Consider the following 27,651-nt stretch of genomic DNA (forward strand, 5'->3'; position numbering starts at 1 on the left):
CATTCCAGCCATGTAGTATGTTGTGTCGTCGTTGTGTCGTCTTGTTTCCTTGTGAGAGGAGAGGGGAAAGGATTCAGAAAGGCATCCCTTGCAGTAGTAAGATTGTAATATTGTCACAAAGAGCAGCTGACACGATGCCTCCTGTAAATTTAGCGCTCACTGAGGCAGGATATTTAATGGGCAATGGTTGGCAGGCACCCCCCTCCTAAAGACGCAGGGATACTGAGAGAGGAGAGAGCGGGCTGTTGAGGGCAGTAGGCAAGAGAGAGTCAGAGAGTGAGAGTGGAGTCGTTTTGCTGTGGCTCCTCAGTAAACCCAAGTTGGAGAGAGAGGGCATTGTATTGACAGCAGCATGATCCTTATCACATTTGGACTCTATCTTCCACTATTGTTTTGTTATGTCTTGTCTCAGTCCTCTTTCCTGGACAATATTCTCTCATTCCCAGCAGGTAAGCGAGCCAGCCGTGTGTGTGTGTGTGTACATGCGCATACTCATGCATGTGTATGTGTTTATATGTGTGTGTGTGTGTGTGTGTTTATATGTGTGTGTGCGTGCAGGAATATGTCATGCACGGTTTTGACAAGCTGCAGTCCGACCCTGGGTAAACCCCATGTCGTGTCTTATCCTGATTGTCTTTGCACTTTTGAAGAAGTGTGTGTTCCTGTGTATTTTCCCTTCATTTATGGAATATGAAATGCTGTCAGAATGGAAATGTCTCTATAAATAGCGTCTGTGGACAGTTCCTGACAGGGAAGGCGCATGGTGCTTCATATGTGTATTCAGTCAGAGCCAGGAGCAGCTCTCTCCGGTGTGGATGACTCCACGTATCATGTTACAGCTCCCAGTCGGAATATTTCTGCTGTTCTTATTGGATTCTAGTTATTACGTGTTAGATTTGTAGAGCTATTTTACTTGTTGTTGTATATCTATGTAGATACCAGTTCTAGCGTCTAGTGTTGTCAACAACCTACCAGACTGTACAGTCTTGGCCAAAAGTTTTGAGAATGACACAAATATTAATTTCCACAAAGTTTGCTGCTTCAGTGTCTTTAGATACTTTTGTCAGATGTTACTATGGAATACTGAAGTATAATTACAAGCATTTCATAAGTGTCAAAGGCTTTTATTAACATTTACATGAAGTTGATGCAAAGAGTCAATATTTGCAGTGTTGACCCTTCTTTTTCAAGACCTCTGCAATCCGCCCTGGCATGCTGTCAATTAACTTCTGGGCCACATCCTGACTGATGGCAGCCCATTCTTGCATAATCAATGCTTGGAGTTTGTCAGAATTTGTGGGTTTTTGTTTGTCCACCCACCTCTTGAGGATTGACCACAAGTTCTCAATGGGATTAAGGTCTGGGGAGTTTCCTGGCCATTAACCGAAAATATCGATGTTTTGTTCCCCGAGCCACTTAGTTATCACTTTTGCCTTATGGCAAGGTGCTCCATCATGCTGGAAAAGGCATTGTTTGTCACCAAACTGTTCCTGGATGGTTGGGAGAAGTTGCTCTCGGAGGATGTGTTGGTACTATTCTTTATTCATGGCTGTGTTCTTAGGAAAAATTGTGAGTGAGCCCAGTCCCTTGGCTGAGATGCAACCCCACACATGAATGGTCTCAGGATGCTTTACTGTTGGCATGACACAGGACTGATGGTAGCGCTCACCTTGTCTTCTCCGGACAAGCTTTTTTCCGGATGCCCCAAACAATCGGAAAGGGGATTCATCAGAGAAAATGACTTTACCCCAGTCCTCAGCAGTCCAATCCCTGTACCTTTTGCAGAATATCAGTCTGTCCCTTATGTTTTTCCTGGAGAGAAGTGGCTTCTTTGCTGCCCTTCTTGACACCAGGCCATCCCCCAAAAGTCTACGCCTCACTGTGCATGCAGATGCACTCACACCTGCCTGCTGCCATTCCTGATCAAGCTCTGTGGTGCCCCGATCCCGCAGCTGAATCAACTTTAGGAGACGGTCCTGGCGCTTGCTGGAATGTCTTGGGCTCCCTGAAGCCTTCTTCACAACAATTGAACCGCTCTCCTTGAAGTTCTTGATGATCCGATAAATGGTTGATTTAGGTGCAATCTTACTGGCAACCATAACCTTGCCTGTGAAGCCCTTTTTTTGCAAAGCAATGATGACGGCACGTGTTTCCTTGCAGGTAACCATGATTGACAGAGGAAGAGCAATGATTCTAAGCACCACCCTCCTTTTGAAGCTTCCAGTCTGTTATTCAAACTCAATCAGCATGACAGAGTGATCTCCAGCCTTGTCCTCGTCAACACTCACACCTGCGTTAACGAGAGAATCGCTGACATGTCAGCTGATCCTTTTGTGGCAGGGCTGAAATGCAGTGGAAATGTTTTTTGGGGATTCAGTTCATTTGCATGGCACTTTGCAATTAATTGCAATTCATCTGATCACTCTTCATAACATTCTGGAGTATATGCAAATTGCCATCATTCAAAATGAGGCAGCAGCCTTTGAAAATTAATATTTGTGTCATTCTCAAAACTTTTGGCCACAACTGTACATTTGGATACATTTACAGATTACTTTCAGTTCAGCTGATGTTTTTTGTGAAGGGGAGGATCTGCTGATTGAGTGGATTTTAACTTGGCAGCTGCAACACCACTTCTTTGCCAATGCCCCTATGCAGGAGCTTTTCCTTCGTGGCTTGTTAGTGAGGTGTTTGTTCTCTGCCTCTGCAGGATGCAGTAACATACAGATTCTATTACACACCTTACCATCCACTCTGATGCTGTTAGAAATAAGCCAACATTGAGTTTTCTTTAAGCCCCTTCAACTAGTTTTGACACGGACTCTATTCATTTAATTTCCCACTGATGTCAACATGACAAACAAATGAAATATGTCTATTACAAGGGCATCCTCTGCAGGGTCGGTGTGTATTTATTTCCCATGTGACTGACTTACCATACTGTCCACTACTTTCCTCAGCTCTCCAACAACAACCTGCCGTGGACCAGCAGAGGAAATTCAACCCCTGCTGTTTACAGAGTCCACCCCCGCCCCCCCTATTCCCTCCTCCTCCCTCACTGTGGCACCCCGGTGGTCATGTGAGTCCAATGTCATGTGACTTGCCCGTTTGACAGGTGTATGATTGTTTATTTGTCCTTGGGTGCTGTCCAACCCTCACTCCCTGGCTACGTTCCAAATGGCACCCTATTCCCTATTTAGCGTACTACATTTGATAGGGCTGTGGTCAAAAGTAGTGGACTATAATGTATAGGGAACAGTGTGTCATTTCTGACTTAGCCTCACTCTTGCCCTCCTCCGCCACTGACTAAGAGCAGTAGGGATTTCTGATGATAGAGTAGGTGTGTGCAGGAAGCAATGGATTAACTGGTCTCCCAACAGTGCTGACTGCAGATCAGGGTTGATGAGGTGATACGACCATAGATGGTCCTCTCAGAGATACAACTCTGTATATCCTGTTAGAGGGTCCTCTCAGAGATACAACTATGTCTGTTAGATGGTCCTCTCAGAGATACAACTCTGTATATCCTGTTAGAGGGTCCTCTCAGAGATACAACTCTGTCTGTTAGAGGGTCCTCTCAGAGATACAACTATGTCTGTTAGATGGTCCTCTCAGAGATACGACTCTGTCTATCCTGTTAGAGGGTCCTCTGTCGTTCTGGCCCTGAGCAAGGCAGCTGCTGTTCCCCGGGCGCCGATGACGTGGATGTTGATTAAGGCAGCCCCCCCGCACCTCTCTAATTCTCTAATTCAGAGGGGTTGGATTAAATGCAGAAGACACATTTCAGTTGAATGCATTCAGTTGTACAACTGACTAGGTATTCCCCTTCCCTTTCCCAGAGATACAACCCTCAGTCTCGAGCCTGGACTGTAAACTCAAGAGGGGTGATGAGCAGGAGTTGACACTGAATAATTGTGTAGAATCTGAAATTCAAATTGACAGATGACATGACACACAGCTGTCATTTTGATTGGCAAGTAGTGAGCATAAGTGATCCACAATCTTAACTGCACTGTAATTGTACTTCAGTACCACAAACGGCTACTGATCATTTTATTATAAAATAGAGCACTGATTGAATGGAAGAGTGTTTTTGTTTGATTGGTTTAGAATGAGGAGACCAGTAAGGGAGGTGATCACAGACCAGATCCAGATACAGGGACGGAGCTGAAAGGGCCCAGCTGTGTCCCAGGACCCCCTGGCCCCAACGGACCCCCCGGTCCTCAGGTAGGTAAACCTATCCACCCCCAAATGTCTCTGTTAATGTTGTCATCCCACTGGCTTCATCAATTCAATATATCTTTTTTAAGCCCGATAATGGCCCATACAGTTATAATACGGTTATAATGCAGATATTTGGAAGAGTATTTCATCAGGGTTTATCAGGTGGAGACAATGGTTAGTTGCCTGGGCTTCCTTACTTGTCAGTAATGGTGGTAGACAGGTGTTGGGGGGTTGGCTAAGTCCTCTATAGACCTCTATCAGCTCTTTACCATCTGAGACCCATGTGAGTTCCTTCTCCTTCCTTCCTCTTGTTCCTCTAGAGCTAGGGACAGGGACGGGGACGGAGATGGGGACAGGGACGGGGATGGAGACGGGGACGAAGACGGGGACGGGGACAGAGACAGGGACAGAGACAGGGACAGAGATGGGGACAGGGACAGGGACAGAGACAGAGACAGAGACAGGGACGGGGACGGGGACGGGGACAGAGACAGGGACAGAGACGGGGACGGAGACAGGGACAGGGACAGAGAGGGACAGAGACAGGGACGGGGACAGGGACGGAGACGGGGACAGGGACGGGGACATGGACGGAGACAGGGACAGAGACGGGGACAGGGACGGGACAGGGACAGAGACTGGGAAGGAGATGGAGACGGAGACGGGGACAGGGACGGAGACGGGACGGGGACAGGAATGGGGATTACATGGAGCTCTGCAACACATTAATGCTCCACATTTAGACACGACGCAAATAGACTTTTTCCACTGACTGCCACGACTCTCCGTCCCTCCACACACCATTCTTAGAAACAACCCAAACAGTCTGCATGGAAAGACATATTGAGTGGAGGGAGTCAATTCCTGTATCGCCCACCAGGTTGGGTGGTGTTGCTGTGTGGAGGGTGGGTGGTGGTGTTGCTGTGTGGAGGGTGGGTGGTGGTGTTATTGTGTGGAGGGTGGGTGGTGGTGTTGTTGCTGTGTGGAGGGTGGGGGTGGTGTTGTTGCTGTGTGGAGGGTGGGTGGTGGTGTTGTTGCTGTGTGGAGGGTGGGGGTGGTGTTGTTGCTGTGTGGAGGGTGGGTGGTGGTGTTGTTTCTGTGTGGAGGGTGGGTGGTGGTGTTGCTGTGTGGAGGGTGGGTGGTGGTGTTGCTGTGTGGAGGGTGGGTGGTGATGTTGCTGTGTGGAGGGTGGGTGGGTGGTGGTGCTGTGTGGAGGGTTGGTGGGTGGTGGTGTTGGGTGGGTGGTGGTGTTGTTGCTGTGTGGAGGGTGGGTGGTGGTGTTGCTGTGTGGAGGGTGGGTGGTGATGTTGCTGTGTGGAGGGTGGGTGGGTGGTGGTGCTGTGTGGAGGGTTGGTGGGTGGTGGTGTTGCTGTGTGGAGGGTGGGTGGTGATGGTACTGTGTGGAGGGTGGTGGTGGTGTTATTGTGTGGAGGGTGGGTGGTGGTGTTGTTGCTGTGTGGAGGGTGGGTGGTGGTGTTGTTGCTGTGTGGAGGGTGGGTGGTGGTGTTGTTGCTGTGTGGAGGGTGGGTGGTGGTGTTGTTGCTGTGTGGAGGGTGGGTGGTGGTGTTGTTGCTGTGTGGAGGGTGGGTGGTGGTGTTGTTGCTGTGTGGAGGGTGGGTGGTGGTGTGGCTGTGTGGAGGGTGGGTGGTGTTGTTGCTGTGTGGAGGGTGGTGGTGGTGTTGCTGTGTGGAGGGTGGGTGGTGTTGTTGCTGTGTGGAGGGTGGTGGTGGTGTTGCTGTGTGGAGGGTGGTGGTGGTGTTGCTGTGTGGAGGGTGGGTGGTGTTGTTGCTGTGTGGAGGGTGGTGGTGTTGTTGCTGTGTGGAGGGTGGGTGGTGTTGTTGCTGTGTGGAGGGTGGGTGGTGTTGTTGCTGTGTGGAGGGTGGTGGTGGTGTTGCTGTGTGGAGGGTGGTGGTGGTGTTGCTGTGTGGAGGGTGGTGGTGGTGTTGTAATGCAGAAGATCCTATAGTAATTCCAGAGTCCTATAAATGGCCACTTGCCTAGATGGCATTCTGTCAGGGAGAGGAGAGCATGATTGGTAAACTCTTCAGATTTGTTTTTCACATCTGTATTCATACACAATTTAGCCTATACAGTATGGCACCGGAGTTAGCTGACTGCTAAGGAAGCTAACAACAAACACATTTGGTGTCCGTATGGATCCTGTACCTACTCATTAATTTTATTTCACATGACATTGTGAAGGGAAATAATATTTAGAATATTACTGGGATTGTAAATAATCAGTTGATGGCATAAAGACAGAAAAAGCCCATGTTCTGATTGGTTAGATATCTGATTATTGTTGACCTTCTACAGGGTCCAGCTGGGCTACCAGGTCTGACGGGACCAAAAGGTGAAAAGGTAAGTGTAATTTATAAACAGTTGTTTTTGCATTAGATGTTTAGTGAATGATTGAAAACTACCATTATACGAAGCGGAAAGGCCTTGTATAAAAAATCAGTAGTTATATCTCTGTCTGTCTCTTTGTCTCTCTTCTTCGCTCTCTCTCTCCACCTCCATCCAACGATCTTGTTGCCAGGGAGAACTGGGACGACCTGGACAAAAGGTGAGAGCACCCATTGATCATTCTATTAGCTCTGCTAAGTGGATTTGCTGAAAAATGAGATCCAGTCCCTCCTCAGTCTGTCTGGTGGGCTGTAACTCACGTCCCCGCCGCCCGTCTGTCCGCCCACTGCCTGGTTATGAGCATTATGACATTCAGAGAAAGACAAGCAGCACAACCTGTACACGATGCCAGGACAGCTAGGACACAGAGAGAGCAAGACAAGCAGCACAACCTTGACACGATGCCAGGACAGCTAGGATACAGAGAGAGAGAAAGACAAGCAGCACAACCTTTACACGATGCCAGGACAGCTAGGACACAGAGAGAGCAAGACAAGCAGCACCACCTTGACACGATGCCAGGACAGCTAGGACACAGAGAGAGCAAGACAAGAAGCACAACCTTTACACGATGCCAGGACAGCTAGGACACAGAGAGAGAAAGACAAGCAGCACAACCTTGACACGATGCCAGGACAGCTAGGACACAGAGAGAGAAAGACAAGCAGCACAACCTTGACACGATGCCAGGACAGCTAGGACACAGAGAGAGCAAGACAAGCAGCACAACCTTTACACAATGCCAGGACAGCTAGGACACAGAGAGAGAAAGACAAGCAGCACAACCTTGACACGATGCCAGGACAGCTAGGACACAGAGAGAGAAAGACAAGCAGCACAATCTGTACAAGATGCCAGGACAGCTGGGACACAGAGAGAGCAAGACAAGCAGCACAACCTTGACACGATGCCAGGACAGCTAGGACACAAAGAGAGAAAGACAAGCAGCACAACCTTGATACGATGCCAGGATAGCTAGGACACAGAGAGAGCAAGACAAGCAGCACAACCTTGACACGATGCCAGGACAGCTGGGACACAGAGAGAGAAAGACAAGCAGCACAACCTTGACACGATGCCAGGACAGCTAGGACACAGAGAGAGAACGACAAGCAGCACAACCTGTACACGAAGCCAGGACAGCTAGGACACAGAGAGAGAAAGACAAGCAGCACAACCTTGATACGATGCCAGGATAGCTAGGACACAGAGAGAGCAAGACAAGCAGCACAACCTTTACACGACTCCAGGACAGCTAGGACACAGAGAGAGAAAGACAAGCAGCACAACCTTGATACGATGCCAGAACAGCTAGGACACAGAGAGAGCAAGACAAGCAGCACAACCTTGACACGATGCCAGGACAGCTAGGACACAGAGAGAGAAAGACAAGCAGCACAACCTGTACACGATGCCAGAACAGCTAGGACACAGAGAGAGAAAGACAAGCAGCACAACCCGTACACAATGCCAGAACAGCTAGGACACAGAGAGAGAAAGACAAGCAGCACAACCTTGACACAATGCCAGGACAGCTAGGACACAGAGAGAGAAAGACAAGTAGCACAACTTGTACACGATGCCAGAACAGCTAGGACACAGAGAGAGCAAGACAAGCAGCACAACCTTTACACGATGCCAGGACAGCTGGGACACAGAGAGAGAAATACAAGCAGCACAACCTGTACACGATGCCAGAACAGCTAGGACACAGAGAGAGCAAGACAAGCAGCACAACCTTTACACGATGCCAGGACAGCTAGGACACAGAGAGAGCAAGACAAGCAGCACAACCTTTACACGATGCCAGGACAGCTGGGACACAGAGAGAGAAAGACAAGCAGCACAACCTTTACACGATGCCAGGACAGCTAGGACACAGAGAGAGAAAGACAAGAAGCACAACCTGTACACAATGCCAGAACAGCTGGGACACAGAGAGAGCAAGACAAGCAGCACCACCTTGACACGATGCCAGGACAGCTAGGACACAGAGAGAGAAAGACAAGCAGCACAACCTTGACACGATGCCAGGACAGCTAGGACACAGAGAGAGCAAGACAAGCAGCACAACCTTGACACAATGCCAGGACAGCTGGGACACAGAGAGAGAAAGACAAGCAACACAACCTTGACACAATGCCAGGACAGCTAGGACACAGAGAGAGAAAGACAAGCAACACAACCTTGACACGATGCCAGGACAGCTAGGACACAGAGAGAGAAAGACAAGAAGCACAACCTGTACACAATGCCAGAACAGCTGGGACACAGAGAGAGCAAGACAAGCAGCACAACCTTGACACGATGCCCGGACAGCTAGGACACAGAGAGAGAAATACAAGCAGCACAACCTTGATACGATGCCAGGATAGCTAGGACACAGAGAGAGCAAGACAAGCAGCACAACCTTGACACGATGCCAGGACAGCTAGGACACAGAGAGAGAAAGACAAGCAGCACAACCTTGATATGATGCCAGGACAGCTAGGACACAGAGAGAGCAAGACAAGCAGCACAACCTTGACACGATGCCAGGACAGCTAGGACACAGAGAGAGAAAGACAAGCAGCACAACCTTTACACGATGCCAGGACAGCTGGGACACAGAGAGAGAAATACAAGCAGCACAACCTGTACACGATGCCAGAACAGCTAGGACACAGAGAGAGCAAGACAAGCAGCACAACCTTTACACGATGCCAGGACAGCTAGGACACAGAGAGAGCAAGACAAGCAGCACAACCTTTACACGATGCCAGGACAGCTGGGACACAGAGAGAGCAAGACAAGCAGCACCACCTTGACACGATGCCAGGACAGCTAGGACACAGAGAGAGAAAGACAAGCAGCACAACCTTGACACGATGCCAGGACAGCTAGGACACAGAGAGAGCAAGACAAACAGCACAACCTTGACACAATGCCAGGACAGCTGGGACACAGAGAGAGAAAGACAAGCAACACAACCTTGACACAATGCCAGGACAGCTAGGACACAGAGAGAGAAAGACAAGCAACACAACCTTGACACGATGCCAGGACAGCTAGGACACAGAGAGAGAAAGACAAGAAGCACAACCTGTACACAATGCCAGAACAGCTGGGACACAGAGAGAGCAAGACAAGCAGCACAACCTTGACACGATGCCCGGACAGCTAGGACACAGAGAGAGAAATACAAGCAGCACAACCTTGATACGATGCCAGGATAGCTAGGACACAGAGAGAGCAAGACAAGCAGCACAACCTTGACACGATGCCAGGACAGCTAGGACACAGAGAGAGAAAGACAAGCAGCACAACCTTGATATGATGCCAGGACAGCTAGGACACAGAGAGAGCAAGACAAGCAGCACAACCTTGACACGATGCCAGGACAGCTAGGACACAGAGAGAGAAAGACAAGCAGCACAACCTGTACACAATGCCAGAACAGCTAGGACACAGAGAGAGAAAGACAAGCAGCACAACCTTGACACAATGCCAGGACAGCTAGGACACAGAGAGAGAAAGACAAGTAGCACAACTTGTACACGATGCCAGAACAGCTAGGACACAGAGAGAGCAAGACAAGCAGCACAACCTTTACACGATGCCAGGACAGCTGGGACACAGAGAGAGAAATACAAGCAGCACAACCTGTACACGATGCCAGAACAGCTAGGACACAGAGAGAGCAAGACAAGCAGCACAACCTTTACACGATGCCAGGACAGCTAGGACACAGAGAGAGCAAGACAAGCAGCACAACCTTTACACGATGCCAGGACAGCTGGGACACAGAGAGAGAAAGACAAGCAGCACAACCTTTACACGATGCCAGGACAGCTAGGACACAGAGAGAGAAAGACAAGAAGCACAACCTGTACACAATGCCAGAACAGCTGGGACACAGAGAGAGCAAGACAAGCAGCACCACCTTGACACGATGCCAGGACAGCTAGGACACAGAGAGAGAAAGACAAGCAGCACAACCTTGACACGATGCCAGGACAGCTAGGACACAGAGAGAGCAAGACAAGCAGCACAACCTTGACACAATGCCAGGACAGCTGGGACACAGAGAGAGAAAGACAAGCAACACAACCTTGACACAATGCCAGGACAGCTAGGACACAGAGAGAGAAAGACAAGCAACACAACCTTGACACGATGCCAGGACAGCTAGGACACAGAGAGAGAAAGACAAGAAGCACAACCTGTACACAATGCCAGAACAGCTGGGACACAGAGAGAGCAAGACAAGCAGCACAACCTTGACACGATGCCCGGACAGCTAGGACACAGAGAGAGAAATACAAGCAGCACAACCTTGATACGATGCCAGGATAGCTAGGACACAGAGAGAGCAAGACAAGCAGCACAACCTTGACACGATGCCAGGACAGCTAGGACACAGAGAGAGAAAGACAAGCAGCACAACCTTGATATGATGCCAGGACAGCTAGGACACAGAGAGAGCAAGACAAGCAGCACAACCTTGACACGATGCCAGGACAGCTAGGACACAGAGAGAGAAAGACAAGCAGCACAACCTGTACACGATGCCAGAACAGCTAGGACACAGAGAGAGCAAGACAAGCAGCACAACCTGTACACGATGCCAGGACAGCTAGGACACAGAGAGAGAAAGACAAGCAGCACAACCTTGACACGATGCCAGGACAGCTAGGACACAGAGAGAGCAAGACAAGCAGCACAACCTTTACACGATGCCAGGACAGCTAGGACACAGAGAGAGAAAGACAAGCAGCACAACCTTGACACGATGCCAGTACAGCTAGGACACAGAGAGAGCCGCTGAGATAGAAGATGCATAGAATCATTCTGCTGAGTTGTAGAGGAGAGTGGATAAACCTCCCACCCCGTCCCATGTCTCCTCTAACAGATGGGGAACTTATGGTCACCCTGTTAGCTCCTGAAACCTATCCAGATTCACTGGGCCCTGTTCAGGAGGGTGCAGCGTTACAGCACCTTCACATAGAGATGTATAGCATAGAAAATAGAAGATTGTCGGAGGGACAGGGGAAGAGTGAGACCTGTCAGAAGAGAAGTGTGGTCTTAATCAATTGGTGGCTGCAGTTATGTATTAAAACAGTTCCGTTGGGAGAGCTTCACAATGCGTCCCAAATGGCACCCTATTCCCTTTATAGTTGACTACTTTTGACCAGGACCCATGGTCAAAAGTAGTGCGCTATATAGAGAATAGGGTGCCATTTGGAACGTGTCCTCAGTCACTGCCCTGCTCTGTCTGAGCTGCAGGGCTGGCTGTGTACAGAAGCAGCATTGCAGTGCAATTTAGCTTAGTGCTCGAGCCAGACCATAAATCATTTTATTTCCCACAAGCAGAGGGCCTTCCTGTTCTATATATACGGCCTATCATTTAATTAAAGCGGACAGAGTGACAGACCTTGTTAAAGTCCTTCTCTCTCTCCACATGGCGGACCAGGGTAAATACAGAACACAGGTTGTCATGTCAACATCCCGATCGGCTTATGGAATTCTCTGTAACTATTCAGAACAATCATGTTTGTAACTCCTGCTATATGCTACGTCTATGATATTACACATGGAAATATTATACTGTACACTACACAGCTTACATGGATAGCTGCTGATTCATTCAATACTTATTTTCTTTATTTAAATGATGCCAGGTCAGCTGGTAATTTCTTTGTATACGGCAGTCTTCATGCCCTGTGTTTTCTAGTCAGTTCAGAACTTCTGGTCTGGTTAAAGTAGTGTTCTAACAGTTCTGATATGGCTCAGCTATTCCCACACATACCCTATGTACCGTACACAGGAGGCTGCTGAGGGGAGGACGGCTCATAATAACGTCCGGAACGCCACAAATGGAATGGCATCAAACACATGGAAACCATGGAAGCCATGTGTTTGATGTATTTGATACCATTCCACAAAGTATGCTCCAACCATTACTGTGGGATAACTGTAAAAAGTCTGCTCCGGCCTCCCGGGTGGCGCAGTGGTTAAGGGTGCTGTACTGCAGCGCCAGCTGTGCCATCAGAGTCCCTGGGTTCGCGCCCAGGCTCTGTCGTAACCGGCCGCGACCGGGAGGTCCGTGGGGCGACGCACAATTGGCCTAGCGTCGTCCGGGTTAGGGAGGGATTGGTCGGTAGGGATCTCCTTGTCTCATCGCGCACCAGCGACTCCTGTGGCGGGCCGGGCGCAGTGCGCACTAGCCAAGGTTGCCAGGTGCACGGTGTAGCCTCCGACACATTGGTGTGGCTGGCTTCCGGGTTGGATGCGCGCTGTATTAAGAAGCAGTACGGCTGGTTGGGTTGTGTATCGGAGGACGCATGACATTCAGCCTTCGTCTCTCCCGAGCCCGTACGGGAGTAGCTACTACAACAATTGGATACCATGAAATTGGGGAGAAAAAGGGGTAAAAAAATATATTAAAAAAGTCTGCTCCAACCATTACTGTGTGATAACTGTAAAAAGTCTGCTCCAACCATTACTGTGTGATAACTGTAAAAAGTCTGCTCCAACCAGTACGGTGTGATAACTGTAAAAAGTCTGCTCCAACCAGTACGGTGTGATAACTGTAAAAAGTCTGCTCCAACCATTACTGTGTGATAACTGTAAAAAGTCTGCTCCAACCATTACTGTGTGATAACTGTAAAAAGTCTGCTCCAACCATTACTGTGTGATAACTGTAAAAAATCTGCTAAATCAGGCATTTCCAAAGTGGAGGTACTGCAGGGGGTCTGCGGCATGATTCTTATTTTTTTAACAATGATAATACATTCATTAATACAATATATTTTGTAATAATATTGCTACCAACAACCGATTAAACACATTTTGCAGAAGGGATCTGTGAAAAGTGTTTAGACTAGAGGGTGCAATACAATACAATATATTATTCAACCACAATTTCTGTTAAACCTTAGATGCACAGCCTGGGACTGGGAGGTTCATCGGTATATAGATATCCACAGTTCTCCATCAATTATACACTTCTTTAACTAAATTCTTCTTGTATTCCCCAAAATGTTGTTTTGAACATAATGGCACTGTAATTTATGCCTAAAACGGCAACATTTTCTCTGTGTCCATGGCAAAATGGGTAGAACTAATTTGGTCACCTGTTTTAGTCTTAGACCTAGATTTAATCAGATTAAGTGTTAACAGGCGACATCCGACACCCGCATAGCTGATGTTTTGGCGGTGTCAGAGGTGTAACTCTGTTAGAGCTGTCAAATCGGTGAGAGGCAGCTGCTCATGTGGCCATTTTCACGAAGCCACATCCATTCCACTCTTGTCAGAAGTTCAGAAAGAGAAAGTGTCGGCTATATAGAAATGACACTCAAACAACATAATAACAATTTACACTGAGTGGACAAAACATTATGCTCTTTCCATAACCTCTACAGGATTGGTGAGTTCCCCTCCGGAAGGTTGAGCTAACGTAGGCTAGTCACATTAGCCTGAGGTTGTAAGTAACAAGAACATTTCCCAGAACATAGACATATCTGATATTGGCAGAAAGCTTAAATTCTTGTTAATCTAACTGCACTGTCCAATTTACAGTAGCTATTACAGTGAAATAATACCATGCTATTGTTTGAAGAGAGTGTTATTTCCATAACGTAGACTGACCAGGTGAATCCAGGTGAACGCTATGATCCCTTATTGATGTTATTTGTTAAATCCACTTCAGTCAGTGTAGATGAAGGGGAGGAGACAGGTTAAAATAAGTATTTTTAAGCCTTGAGACAATTGGGACATGGATGTTGTATGTGTGCCATTCAGAGGGTGAATGGGCAAGACAATAGATTTAAGTGCCTTTGAATGGGGTATGGTAGTAGGTGCCAGGCGCACCGGTTTGTGTCAAGAACTGCAATGCTGCTGGGTTTTTCACTCTCAATAGTTTCCTGTGTGTTTCAAGAATGGTCCACCACGCAGAGGATATCCAGCCAACTTGACACAACTGTGGGAAACATAGGAGTCAACATGGGCCAGCATCCCTGTGGAACACTTTGGACAACTTGTAGACTCCATACCATGACAAATTGAGACTGTTCTGAGGGCAAAAGGGGATGCAACTCAATATTAGGAAGGTGTTCTTAATGTTTGGTACGCTCAGTGTATATCAACCTAATGAAGGTGTAGATTACATTCAGGTGGCCTTGTCCCACTAGGCCTACTGTCCCTGGTATAATTTAGCCACATTGATATTGTGGCAGATTGTAACCAAAGCCAGCCATAATTAACCATAAAGGCTGGGCTACAGGTAAATAAAATGTACAGCTCTGATTTTCTCCCCATCGTGACTGTTGAAGGGGTAAATAACAATTGTTTCATTGAAGGGGAGAATTTTAGCTTTCCAGAAATTCCAGAAATATTATTGTATGGGAAAATAGAGCTTCTGATGATATCAAAACAGAACTTCCCTACATGAAAGTAAGAAAGAGAATAAACATGATTGTTTCTGGTTGAGGTTAGTTACAAGTGAAGTGTCTTGGCTTCACATCCGTTCAAAAGATGGACTGAAGAGACCACCTGGGAGCTTTGTGGGAGAGTCGGACAGATCAGATAAATCAGATCGCGCAACTGAAAGATGTCAACTCTGCCAATGAGAGGGTTGCATGAAATATCCTGACTTCTGATTGGACAAAACAGATGAAAAGGAGCTTCATGTCAAATGAAATGTCCATTAGTCCCGTGTGGAATTCTCATCTGGTCACATTTTTATCAACTAAAATCAAGTTACAGTTATCGTTTTTTTCCAGAGCGTCTCATTATCATAGCTTTAGTCAGGAAAAATAAGTTGTCAAGTATTTTTTTGGCATACAGTGGGGCAAAAAAGTATTTAGTCAGCCACCAATTGTGCAAGTTCCCCCACTTAAAAAGATGAGAGAAGCCTGTAATTTTCATCATAGGTACACTTCAACTATGACAGACAAAATGAGAAAAAAAATCCAGAAAAATCACATTGTTGGATTTTTAATGAATTTATTTGCAAATTATGGTGGAAAATAAGTATTTGGTCACCTACAAACAAGCAAGATTTCTGGCTCTCACAGACCTGTATATTCTTCTTTAAGAGGCTCCTCTGTCCTCCACTCGTTACCTGTATTAATGGCACCTGTTTGAACTTGTTATCAGTATAAAAGACACCTGTCCACAACCCCAAACAGTCACACTCCAAACTCCACTATGGCCAAGACCAAAAAGCTACAAAATTGTAGACCTACACCAGACTGGGAAGACTGAATCTGCAATAGGTAACCAGCTTGGTTTGAAGAAATCAACTGTGGGAGCAATTATTAGGAAATGGAAGACATACAAGACCACTGATAATCTCCCTCGATCTGAGGCTCCACGCAAGATCTCACCCCGTGGGGTCAAAATGATCACAAGAACGGAGAGCAAAAATCCCAGAACCACACGGGGGGACCTAGTGAATGACCTGCAGAGAGCTGGGACCAAAGTAACAAAGCCTACCATCAGTAACACACTACGCCGCCAGGGACTCAAATCCTGCAGTGCCAGACGTGTCCCCCTGCTTAAGCCAGTACATGTCCAGGCCTGTCTGAAGTTTGCTAGAGAGCATTTGGATGATCCAGAAGAAGATTGGGAGAATGTCATATGGTCAGATGAAACCAAAATAGAACTTTTTGGTAAAAACTCAACTCGTCGTGTTTGGAGGACAAAGAATGCTGAGTTGCATCCAAAGAACACCATAACTACTGTGAAGCATGGGGGTGGAAACATCATGCTTTAGGGCTGTTTTTCTGCAAAGGGACCAGGACGACTGATAAAGGAAAGAATAAATGGGGCCATGTATCGTGAGATTTTGAGTGAAAACCTCCTTCCATCAGCAAGGGCATTGAAGATGAAATGTGGCTGGGTCTTTCAGCATGACAATGATCCCAAACACACCGCCCGGGCAACGAAGGAGTCCAGATCTCAACCCCATAGAAAATCTTTGAAAGGAGTTGAAAGTCCGTGTTGCCCAGCAACAGCCACAAAACATCACTGCTCTAGAGGAGATCTGCATGGAGCAATGGGCCAAAATACCAGCAACAGTGTGTGAAAATCTTGTGAAGACTTACAGAAAACGTTTGACCTCTGTCATTGTCAACAAAAGGTATATAACAAAGTATTGAGAAACTTTTGTTATTGACCAAATACTTATTTCCCACCATCATTTACAAATAAATTCATTAAAAATCCTACAATGTGATTTTCTGGATTATTTTTTTCTAATTTTGTCTGTCATAGTTGAAGTGTACCTATGATGAAAATTACAGGCCTCTCATATTTTTAAGTGGGAGAACTTGCACAATTGGGGCTGACTAAATACTTTTTTGCCCCACTGTAGTTGTTGTTGGCAAAATTTACACTGGTACTAGAATTGCAAGAAATCAACTTTAAAATGGCAAAATGGCCTCTATGCCCAAAGGCAAAATGTGTAGAATTCCAGGTAATGAGCATTTCTTCTCTGACGCTAAAAGGGGCCTTTAAAGATGTATTTCCTGGAACCCAAGACTTGAAGTCATAGTAAAACTGCTTCTATGCTAGTTAAAGTCCACTCTGAAGTAGGACTTGTGTTCTGATATTATGAGGTTGTCCCTGATGAATTTGCTATCACATAAGGGGTCACCCACGCAAAAAAAATCAATTTGGGAACCCTGTGCTAAAGAAATTATGTTGTGGCCCACCAGGGTCGGACGGGGCCTCCAGGTCTCCCGGGGCGCCAGGGACCAGCCGGGTGGCCAGGACCAAATGGGCCCAAGGTGAGTAAGTCCTATTTCATGGTGCCCAAATGTCAATATGATATTATACCGTATCATAGTATGGGAAAAAAAATGATAGAACACAAATTATGCAATAAGATATGTGTGTTCCTGTACCTACAGGTGTTAGATCTTAATTTGACCAGTTTAGTCGCAGGAGTAAAATAATCTTGCAGCAGGAGGATTAGATTTTTTTTTTTAAGTGATCATTTCTAATGAGAATGGACTGTAGTTTTGATAGGCCACAGCAGGTTATATATTAGCAGTAAAATCTAGTAAGGGAAAGAGAACTGTGGGTTTTCAGTGAATTTATGTAAATCATGAGGCTCATTTGAATTTCCTATGGTGCAGGAAAATTCTCTGCGACAGAGTGATCAAAATTAAGATACCACATCTGTATGATATTATTTGTAAAGGTAGATGAAAACTGTGTTGTCAGAGCCGTGTGTGTGTGCACGCGTGCGTTTGTGTCTGGCAGGGGGAGAAGGGAGATGGTGGATTGATGGGAATACCTGGAGCAAGAGGACCTCTTGGACCTAAGGTCTGTGAACCTTCATCCTTCACTGAGAAAATTGTCTGATTTCAACCATCATGTTATTCATAATTTCTATACTTCAGACTTCTGATCTTCCTTCCTAGGGTTTACCTGGATACAAAGGAGAAAAGGTGGGTGATTACTTCAAATGTTTTTGACTGCTTTCTTTTATTCTATTACATTACAAACCATATTTTAGTTCCTCTGGGTTGGTTCAACAACATGTGTGTGTTTTCAGTGTGTTTATGGATGTTTTGTTTACAGTTGTTTTGTCTCCTGTCTGTCTCATCAGGGTTCCCGTGGTGACCGTAGTGAGAGAGGGATGAAGGGAGACAAGGGCACAATGGGCTTCCCTGGAATGCTTGGACAGAAAGTGAGACATACATCTTGTTACATGATCTGATGTTTATCGGCTGCTGGGGTTGATGTGGAGGAGCTGGAGGAAGGGGAGAAGGAGCAGGAGGAGGTCATTGTGGGTGACGTGTAGTGGAGGCTCATTGAACAACAGGATAGAACCAGAATCAACTGGCCCTCCATAATAACTGAAGAACACAATTCTAAACTGGACCACAGTTATTTATATGACGTACCGGCATATGTTGTTGTTGATGGAGTGCTGTGGTTTATGTCCTCAGGGGGAAATGGGTCCAAAGGGAGAACCTGGAATCTCAGGGAATAGAGGACCGACGGGCAGACCAGGGAAGAGGGGCAAACAGGTGAGAGATATACTTTATTAGTAAACAGGTGAGAGATATACTTTATTAGTAAACAGGTGAGAGATATACTTTATTAGTAAACAGGTGAGAGATATACTTTATTAGTAAACAGGTGAGAGATATACTTTATTAGTAAACAGGTGAGAGATATATCTTATTAGTAAACAGGTGAGAGATATACCTGATTAGTAAACAGGTGAGAGATATACTTTATTAGTAAACAGGTGAGAGATATACTTTATTAGTAAACAGGTGAGAGATATACCTGATTAGTAAACAGGTGAGAGATATTATTTATTAGTAAGCAGGTGAGAGAAACTGTATTAAACAGGTGAGAGAGATACTGTATTAAACAGGTGAGAGAGTTACTGTAGAAAACAGGTGAGAGATATACCTGATTAGTAAACAGGTGAGATATACTGTATTAAACAGGTGAGATATACTGTATTAAACAGGTGAGAGATATACTGTATTAAACAGGTGAGAGATATACTGTATTAAACAGGTGAGATATACTGTATTATATACTCACCTGTACTGTATACTGTACAGGTGAGAGAGATACTGTATTAAACAGGTGAGAGAGATACTGTATTAAACAGGTGAGAGAGAAACTGTATTAAACAGGTGAGAGAGATACTGTATTAAACAGGTGAGAGAGATACTGTATTAAACAGGTGAGAGAGATGCTGTATTAAACAGGTGAGAGAGAAACTGTATTAAACAGGTGAGAGGGATACTGTATTAAACAGGTGAGAGAGATACTGTATTAAACAGGTGAGAGAGATACTGTATTAAACAGGTGAGAGAGATACTGTATTAAACAGGTGAGAGAGATACTGTATTAAACAGGTGAGAGAGACTGTATTAAACAGGTGAGAGATACTGCATTAAACAGGTGAGAGATGCTGTATTACACAGGTGAGAGATACTGTATTAAACAGGTGAGAGAGATACTGTATTAAACAGGTGAGAGATACTGTATTAAACAGGTGAGAGAGATACTGTATTAAACAGGTGAGAGAGATGCTGTATTAAACAGGTGAGAGAGATGCTGTATTAAACAGGTGAGAGATACTGTATTAAACAGGTGAGAGAGATACTGTATTAAACAGGTGAGAGAGATACTGTATTAAACAGGTGAGAGATGCTGTATTAAACAGGTGAGAGATGCTGTATTAAAGAGGTGTTTTGTTTATTAAACAGGTGAGAGATACTGTATTAAACAAGTGAGAGAGATACTGTATTAAACAGGTGAGAGAGATACTGTATTAAACAGGTGAGAGAGATGCTGTATTAAACAGGTGAGAGATGCTGTATTAAAGAGGTGAGAGATACTGTATTAAACAGGTGAGAGAGATACTGTATTAAACAGGTGAGAGATGCTGTATTAAACAGGTGAGAGATGCTGTATTAAAGAGGTGTTTTGTTTATTAAACAGGTGAGAGATACTGTATTAAACAAGTGAGAGAGATACTGTATTAAACAGGTGAGAGAGATACTGTATTAAACAGGTGAGAGAGATGCTGTATTAAACAGGTGAGAGAGATGCTGTATTAAACAGGTGAGAGAGATACTGTATTAAACAGGTGAGAGAGATACTGTATTAAACAGGTGAGAGAGATACTGTATTAAACAGGTGAGAGATACTGTATTAAACAGGTGAGAGAGATACTGTATTAAACAGGTGAGAGAGATACTGTATTAAACAGGTGAGAGATGCTTTATTAAACAGGTGAGAGATGCTGTATTAAAGAGGTGTTTTGTTTATTAAACAGGTGAGAGAGATACTGTATTAAACAGGTGAGAGATGCTGTATTAAACAGGTGAGAGATGCTGTATTAAAGAGGTGTTTTGTTTATTAAACAGGTGAGAGATGCTGTATTAAAGAGGTGTTTTGTTTATTAAACAGGTGAGAGAGATGCTGTATTAAACAGGTGAGAGAGATACTGTATTAAACAGGTGAGAGAGACTGTATTAAACAGGTGAGAGAGACTGTATTAAACAGGTGAGAGATACTATATTAAACAGGTGAGAGATGCTGTATTAAACAGGTGAGAGATGCTGTATTAAACAGGTGAGAGAGATGCTGTATTAAACAGGTGAGAGATGCTGTATTAAACAGGTGAGAGAGATGCTGTATTAAACAGGTGAGAGAGATACTGTATTAAACAGGTGAGAGAGATACTGTATTAAACAGGTGAGAGATACTGTATTAAACAGGTGAGAGAGACTGTATTAAACAGGTGAGAGATACTGTATTAAACAGGTGAGAGATGCTGTATTAAACAGGTGAGAGATGCTGTATTAAACAGGTGAGAGAGATGCTGTATTAAACAGGTGAGAGATGCTGTATTAAACAGGTGAGAGAGATGCTGTATTAAACAGGTGAGAGAGATACTGTATTAAACAGGTGAGAGAGATACTGTATTAAACAGGTGAGAGATGCTGTATTAAACAGGTGAGAGAGATGCTGTATTAAACAGGTGAGAGAGATACTGTATTAAACAGGTGAGAGAGATACTGTATTAAACAGGTGAGAGATGCTGTATTAAACAGGTGAGAGAGATGCTGTATTAAACAGGTGAGAGAGATACTGTATTAAACAGGTGAGAGAGATACTGTATTAAACAGGTGAGAGAGATGCTGTATTAAACAGGTGAGAGAGATGCTGTATTAAACAGGTGAGAGAGATACTGTATTAAACAGGTGAGAGAGATACTGTATTAAACAGGTGAGAGAGACTGTATTAAACAGGTGAGAGATGCTGTATTAAACAGGTGAGAGATGCTGTATTAAACAGGTGAGAGATGCTGTATTAAACAGGTGAGAGATGCTGTATTAAAGAGGTGTTTTGTTTATTAAACAGGTGAGAGATATACTGTATTAGGATCTTACTTAATTACTTAATATCATATGCTGTTAGAAGCTGTGATTAAAAAAGGTTTTTTACCTTTATTTAACTAGGGAAGTCAGTTAAGAACAAATTCTTATTTTCAATGACAGCCTAGAAACAGTGGGTTAACTGCCTTGTTCAGGGGCAGAACAACAGATTTTGACCTTGTCAGCTCGGGGATTTGATCTAGCAACCTTTCGATTACTAGTCCAACGCTCTAACCACTATGCTACCTGCTGCCCTCTTTGAGCAACATACTGTAACTTCAAATCACTATGATGTGGTGACATGTTTCGACCACTAAAGGTTTACCATATGTTTGTCTGTCAATGTTTTTACATGTGGTATTTTTCTTGTCTGATTAAACAGGGAGGGAAGGGCGACAATGGGATTATCGGCCCTCTAGGTCCAGCAGGTCCTCAGGGGCCCCCAGGCCACCCTGGTCCCCCAGGTCTCCCAGCCTCAGGTAAGGACTCTACCTCCATCAGCTCTCCCATCTGAGCTTTGCTTTTTTAGAGACCGCTGTAGGGCTAGGGAGTGTGGCTGGGCTAACATGCTAATCTGTTGCCAGTCTGTGATATGCAGGCTGAGTGTGTACCTGGATGAATTCCAGGGAAGAACATCGAGTCAGATTTAGAGTGATTGGTATGTTCTTTGTTGGAGGCTCTGCCCATTTTCTGGACTCTGAAGGCTAGTTTCTCAGACCTAGATTATTAAAACTTTGTCCTGTAATTAAAAGAAAGGCAACATGGAGAATCTCACTGGAAAGTACATTTTGAGGTTTAATATGAGGTCCTGTCAGTGTGAGAAGCTTCAGGGATGGGTGTGAGAAGCTTCAGGGATGGGTGTGAGAAGCTTCAGGGATGAGTGTGAGAATCTTCAGGGATGGGTGTGAGAAGCTTCAGGGATGGGTGTGAGAAGCTTCAGGGATGAGTGTGAGAAGCTTCAGGGATGGGTCTGAGAAGCTTCAGGGATGGGTGTGAGAAGCTTCAGGTATGGGTCTGAGAAGCTTCAGGGATGGGTGTGAGAAGCTTCAGGTATGGGTCTGAGAAGCTTCAGGGATGGGTGTGAGAAGCTTCAGGCAGGCAGCCCCCCGTGCAGCATCAGCAAAAGGAAGCAGACATTAAAACACAGCAGGAGGTAACACCAGAGAGCTAATTTAGCTTCAGAGGAACCTGATCACCGCCCCTCTCTCCCCCTCCTGAGGTGTAACAGATACCATGAGGGGGGTGGCGGGGGGATCGGGGATGGGACGGATGCTAAAGCCATGACATCATGTCCTTAAAACAAATTCATAGTGGGCCAAGAAGCTCCTTACATATTTACAAACATTATGTCACCATGTAATTAAACTGTGACAGCCGGTGTCTTGTTCAGGTGTCTGCGCAAATTAAGTTGATTGCTTTACCAACTTCATAGATAGACGAGGGGGCCAGGACAGTGCATTTCAGCAGAGGTATTTATAACATATAGTCCCTGTGACCTCGCTCATGGCTGTCTCTGAATGTGGTACTCTGTGATATAGAGATGGTTTCATGTGTACATCACTTTTTATACATATGCCTACATTGATAATATATGATCTAAATGTTTATTTCTTGTTCAGGACTCTACGTGGTTGGAACGAAAGGTGAGAGGGGGCTACCAGGTCTTCCTGGACCTTGCAGCTGTAACTCCATTAGTGTGAAGAGTCCACAGTTTGATGAACATAGTTCCAGGAGCGACTACGCCAAAGTGCCGGCGGTGAGCAGGCAACACAAGTAACACATGATCAACATTTATTGCGAATCAGAAACTTGCCTCAGCTAAGGCACTTAATAGGCCGAATTAGTCTTTATTGTGTCTCACCCAGAATGTATTTTGTTGTTTCTCGTACAGATATTTGTGGTAAACAATCAAGAAGAACTAGATCGTCTTCATACGGACAATGCCCTAGCCTTCCGGAAAGACCAGAGATCGCTTTACTTCAAAGACACCAGCGGATGGCTGCCCATTCAGGTACCTCACTTGATACACTATCTTCTAAACGGGATATGTCTAAGTGCTTACAGTATACAGCCTTACAGCCTGGCAAGGTTCGTCTTTAAGTTACAGTTTTATTTCATTTTGTTAGTTTTAGTTTCTAATCTCTGTAAAAGACTTCTTTCTTCCAGCTGACGCCGTTCCAGTCTACGGAGAACGCTCCGGAACAGGAGGGTTACTGTGGCGACGGGATCGTTCAGATTCCCAATGGGGAGGAATGTGACGACGGGAATAGGATTGTCACCGACGGCTGCGTCAGTAAGTCATGTTATCAGAGTGGATGAACCAGATTCGTGGTTTGGTTCTGCTGATGGTTCTGTTTGTTGTGGGTTCAGTTACCGCATGGGAAGTTGATTTGGATAAATGCACTTGTTAAATGATAATGCTATTGATGACACACAGAAGCACCGGTCTGGTTTGAATGGCTATTGATCTCTCCCTGTCTCTCTGTGTCTTTCTCTCTCCGCGTGTCTCTATTTTTCTCCCCCTCTGTTTCTCTCTCCATCCCTTCCTCCTCAGAGTGTAAACATGCTTACTGTGGAGATGGTTATCGCTACGACGGGGCCGAGGAATGTGATGGAAAGGACTTTGGCTATCAGACATGCAACTCATATCTCCCAGGGTTAGTAGGCTTACTGGCTTGATCCATTCTTGTCTGCTTTCCATATCTTACTGTACGTAACCTCATAACTTTGTGTTCCCTATGAAGCAGTAACTGTCTGCCATTGTCATGATTAGTTGACAGAGGGTTCTAATTCTTCTTGATTCCCAGGTCTTATGGTCGTCTCAGATGCACTCCGTACTGTGTCATTGACTCTACAAACTGCAAGTATTTCACATGAGGAGGACCCTGGACACAGCAGTGGGATCCTTCTTGTCTCGTTTGCTTTGGTACTGAATAGGATGACGGTAATGCAAATAAAAGATCAACAACAACACTGCAAACAAGAGACTCAAAAAGGAAGTGTTGACAAACTGGACTAAGCCTGACAAAATAACTAAAACTACACACACTAACTCTGTTGTATCGCTGCTGAAGCCATGTAGCTCCCGAGGAGGGGAGCCGGGGCCGGTAAAACGTCCCCTCATCCATTCGCACTGGACAATTTCACTTTGTCTTAAATAAAACTCAACTCAAGACTGAAGAGGCTCTGCCCAACTGATAGGACCAGCCGCTGAACGAGAGGCGGTCAAATGAGAGACAGCCAGGAAGGGAAAGACAGCCAATGGGAAAGCTCTGAGAAAGTGAGAGACTCGTGGGTGGAGCCGGAAGCCATATTTACCTCGACGTAGAACTGTTAAAGAAGAGAGAACCAGGTCTGAACAATCAGAAGTAGGGTGCTGTGTATTTTACTGCAATGTCAATGACGTCATGTACTGTAGCATTTGCATGAGGCTGAGATTGCTGTGAGACCATGGCCACAGATGTCATTACCTAGGCATTTAACCAATCACAATACTTACTATCGTTGTCATGAGCTTCGTACTGTGTATATATAGTAGGTATACGTCTCCAATTGTACGTAGGGAGTATATTGTATGTTATAATTGTACTAATCAGGACAGCAGGGGCATGTTAGTACATGTTATACAGTATTCAGGAGGATTCTGAGAGCCTTGGTCAGTCTGTACTGAAGCCTTGGTCAGTCTGTACTGAAGAGGCAGATCTTAAGCCTTGGTCAGTCTGTACTGAAGAGGCAGATCTTAAGCCTTGGTCAGTCTGTACTGAAGAGGCAGATCTTAAGCCTTGGTCAGTCTGTACTGAAGAGGCAGATCTTAAACCTTGGTCAGTCTGTACTGTAGAGGCAGATCTTAAGCCTTGGTCAGTCTGTACTGTAGAGGCAGATCTTAAACCTTGGTCAGTCTGTACTGAAGAGGCAGATCTTAAGCCTTGGTCAGTCTGTACTGAAGAGGCAGATCTTAAACCTTGGTCAGTCTGTACTGAAGAGGCAGATCTTAAGCCTTGGTCAGTCTGTACTGTAGAGGCAGATCTTAAGCCTTGGTCAGTCTGTACTGTAGAGGCAGATCTTAAACCTTGGTCAGTCTGTACTGAAGAGGCAGATCTTAAGCCTTGGTCAGTCTGTACTGAAGAGGCAGATCTTAAACCTTGGTCAGTCTGTACTGAAGAGGCAGATCTTAAGCCTTGGTCAGTCTGTACTGTAGAGGCAGATCTTAAGCCTTGGTCAGTCTGTACTGTAGAGGCAGATCTTAAACCTTGGTCAGTCTGTACTGAAGAGGCAGATCTTAAGCCTTGGTCAGTCTGTACTGAAGAGGCAGATCTGAAGCCTTGGTCAGATCCTCTTCAGAAGAACAGTAAAGCTATGTACTGTACAGTAGTAGCATTAAGCCAAGATGACTGCCTGTGGAAATAGCAGCCAAGCTGATAGACTGGGAACCCTCACCTTCTGGTAGAACTGAACAGCTGTTGTCCCAAATGACACCCTATTCCCTATGTAGTGCACTACTTGTGACAAGAGTCCTATGGGCCCTGGTTAAAAGTAGTGCACTATATAGGGGATAGTGTGCCATTTGGACAGCCAGGCCCGTGCGCTCTTAGCTTTTGATGGCACTGTACTGTAGTTGAAGAGGGCCGTTCAGAATGTGGACATTGTGGGCAAGGTCAAGCTTTGCTTTAGTTTAGATTGACATTTCCACGGTTTAACTCAGGAACCTCTAACATAATGTTTTCAGAGAAATCCTCCCTCATATCCACTGTAGAACACAGATGAGACCAATGAGTCTATGCTGCACACTGACTGTTACACTGCCCCCCTCCTCACTCAGATGTGCTTACTGTACATGTTGATGACTCGTGCCCTCAGTCCTCCAGGTAAAGAGGAGGACCTCAGTGAACTACTGTCTGCAGGGAGATATGACACGTGAAGGCAGGCAAACTGTTATTATTACTGCTACTACTACATGTTCTTAAATCATTTCCTCATTGCAGAACAGGAAGCTTGTTTAGCTGCTAATTGGTAGGAAGTGAATTCCGATAGTTAGGGTGGGAAACCTTATGACAGTCTAGAAAGCTCTGGACATCTTCCTGTCTCGTATTTATAGCAGCACTCCTCTTGATACCTCCAGCCTGCCTGTTATATAACTGGAGCAGAACTACTGCACCACTCAGTGGAGAACTGAACACTATAGTTGTAGTCTGCAGTACTTCCTGTATTCCCTCAGTAGTTTAAGAGAACGTTTCAGGATAAGCTGTTCTTTACCACAAGCTATAGGTCGCCGTGCCAACGGAGGCCGACCTTTAACCTCACCCACACTTAGGAAAATATTGTTGCTCACGTAAAAGTGGATGTATGAAAATATGTCATTTCAAGACTGTTCTAAATGTTACATCTGCATGTTAGTGGTACTGTAATTTACAAGTTTAAAATGCAACCGATTTGCCAAAGGAGACTGTGAATGAAGCCTACATGCTGTAAGTAAATATTAGTCAACTCTCGACAAGGTATATGCTTTTAAAGAAATATTGATGGTTCTTGTTAATGTAACTGTATAACTGTAAGGACTGAATATTACGTCAACTTTTATATGACAGGTATAAATGTATTATCCATTGCACCGTGTATAAACACATGAAATATCCATTTGTTTGGCTAATATGAGTGTACTGTATGCTGTAGGTACACTGGTAGCATGTGATAACATTACACAATGCTTTTTGGTGGTGAATGCACTCGCATATCAGGATTTCAAAACTCCTCTCTGATTTCATAATTAAAACATGTTTGACACAGACATGCATTATTGAGAACAAAATAAAGATGAGAAAATGGAAGCTGTTGACTGCTACAAGCTATTTACTCAGCCAAGGAACTCACATCAAATGGTTGCGTACACATTTTTGACCAGAGTCAATACTCTGTAGTTAGTGTCAGGGCATCTGGTTGGTCTGACATGGGGCTGGGAGTCAGGGGTTTGTCAGCATCCCCGAGTAGAGGAGTCTCCTCTGTCGTTGACAGTGATTGGATGGTTGGTGTGTGGTGGGGAGCAGACTGACAGTTACGGAAATTCTGTTGACGTTCTCTCAGGAAGGAAGAGAACACATTGCACAGCAGTGGACCTGCA

The 27,651-nt window shown here is 45.2% G+C and overlaps 1 protein-coding gene across 2 annotated transcripts; it reads left to right on the forward strand.

Annotated features, from left to right (window-relative positions):
• Positions 1 to 134: 134 nt before the first annotated feature.
• LOC110514761 (acetylcholinesterase collagenic tail peptide) lies at positions 135 to 27,361 on the forward strand. 2 transcript variants are annotated; one of them, XM_036936921.1, is made up of 16 exons: positions 135 to 449; positions 2,961 to 3,079; positions 4,111 to 4,227; positions 6,541 to 6,585; positions 6,764 to 6,790; positions 17,331 to 17,402; positions 17,881 to 17,943; positions 18,042 to 18,068; positions 18,230 to 18,310; positions 18,573 to 18,653; positions 21,919 to 22,015; positions 23,156 to 23,292; positions 23,428 to 23,547; positions 23,703 to 23,829; positions 24,091 to 24,193; positions 24,344 to 27,361. In XM_036936921.1, the coding sequence occupies exons 1-16, from the start codon at positions 353 to 355 to the stop codon at positions 24,411 to 24,413; spliced, it is 1,383 nt and encodes a 460-aa protein (XP_036792816.1). In that variant the 5' UTR covers positions 135 to 352; the 3' UTR covers positions 24,414 to 27,361. The 2 variants fall into 2 exon arrangements, with proteins under 2 accessions (XP_036792816.1, XP_036792813.1); XM_036936918.1 differs by having other exon boundaries at positions 139 to 449; positions 23,688 to 23,829.
• Positions 27,362 to 27,651: the final 290 nt, after the last annotated feature.

This window comes from Oncorhynchus mykiss, chromosome 2 (assembly GCF_013265735.2).
Source record: "Oncorhynchus mykiss isolate Arlee chromosome 2, USDA_OmykA_1.1, whole genome shotgun sequence".
NCBI classification, from domain to species: Eukaryota; Metazoa; Chordata; class Actinopteri; order Salmoniformes; family Salmonidae; genus Oncorhynchus; species Oncorhynchus mykiss.

Coding starts and splice junctions, on each gene's coding strand:
- LOC110514761 (XM_036936918.1), top strand. CDS start 353: ATGATCCTTATCACATTTGGACTCTATCTTCCACTATTGTTTTGTTAT. Junction 18,069..18,229: donor CTGGATACAAAGGAGAAAAG/GTGGGTGATTAC, acceptor CTGTCTCATCAG/GGTTCCCGTGGTGACCGTAG. Junction 23,293..23,427: donor ACTACGCCAAAGTGCCGGCG/GTGAGCAGGCAA, acceptor TTTCTCGTACAG/ATATTTGTGGTAAACAATCA.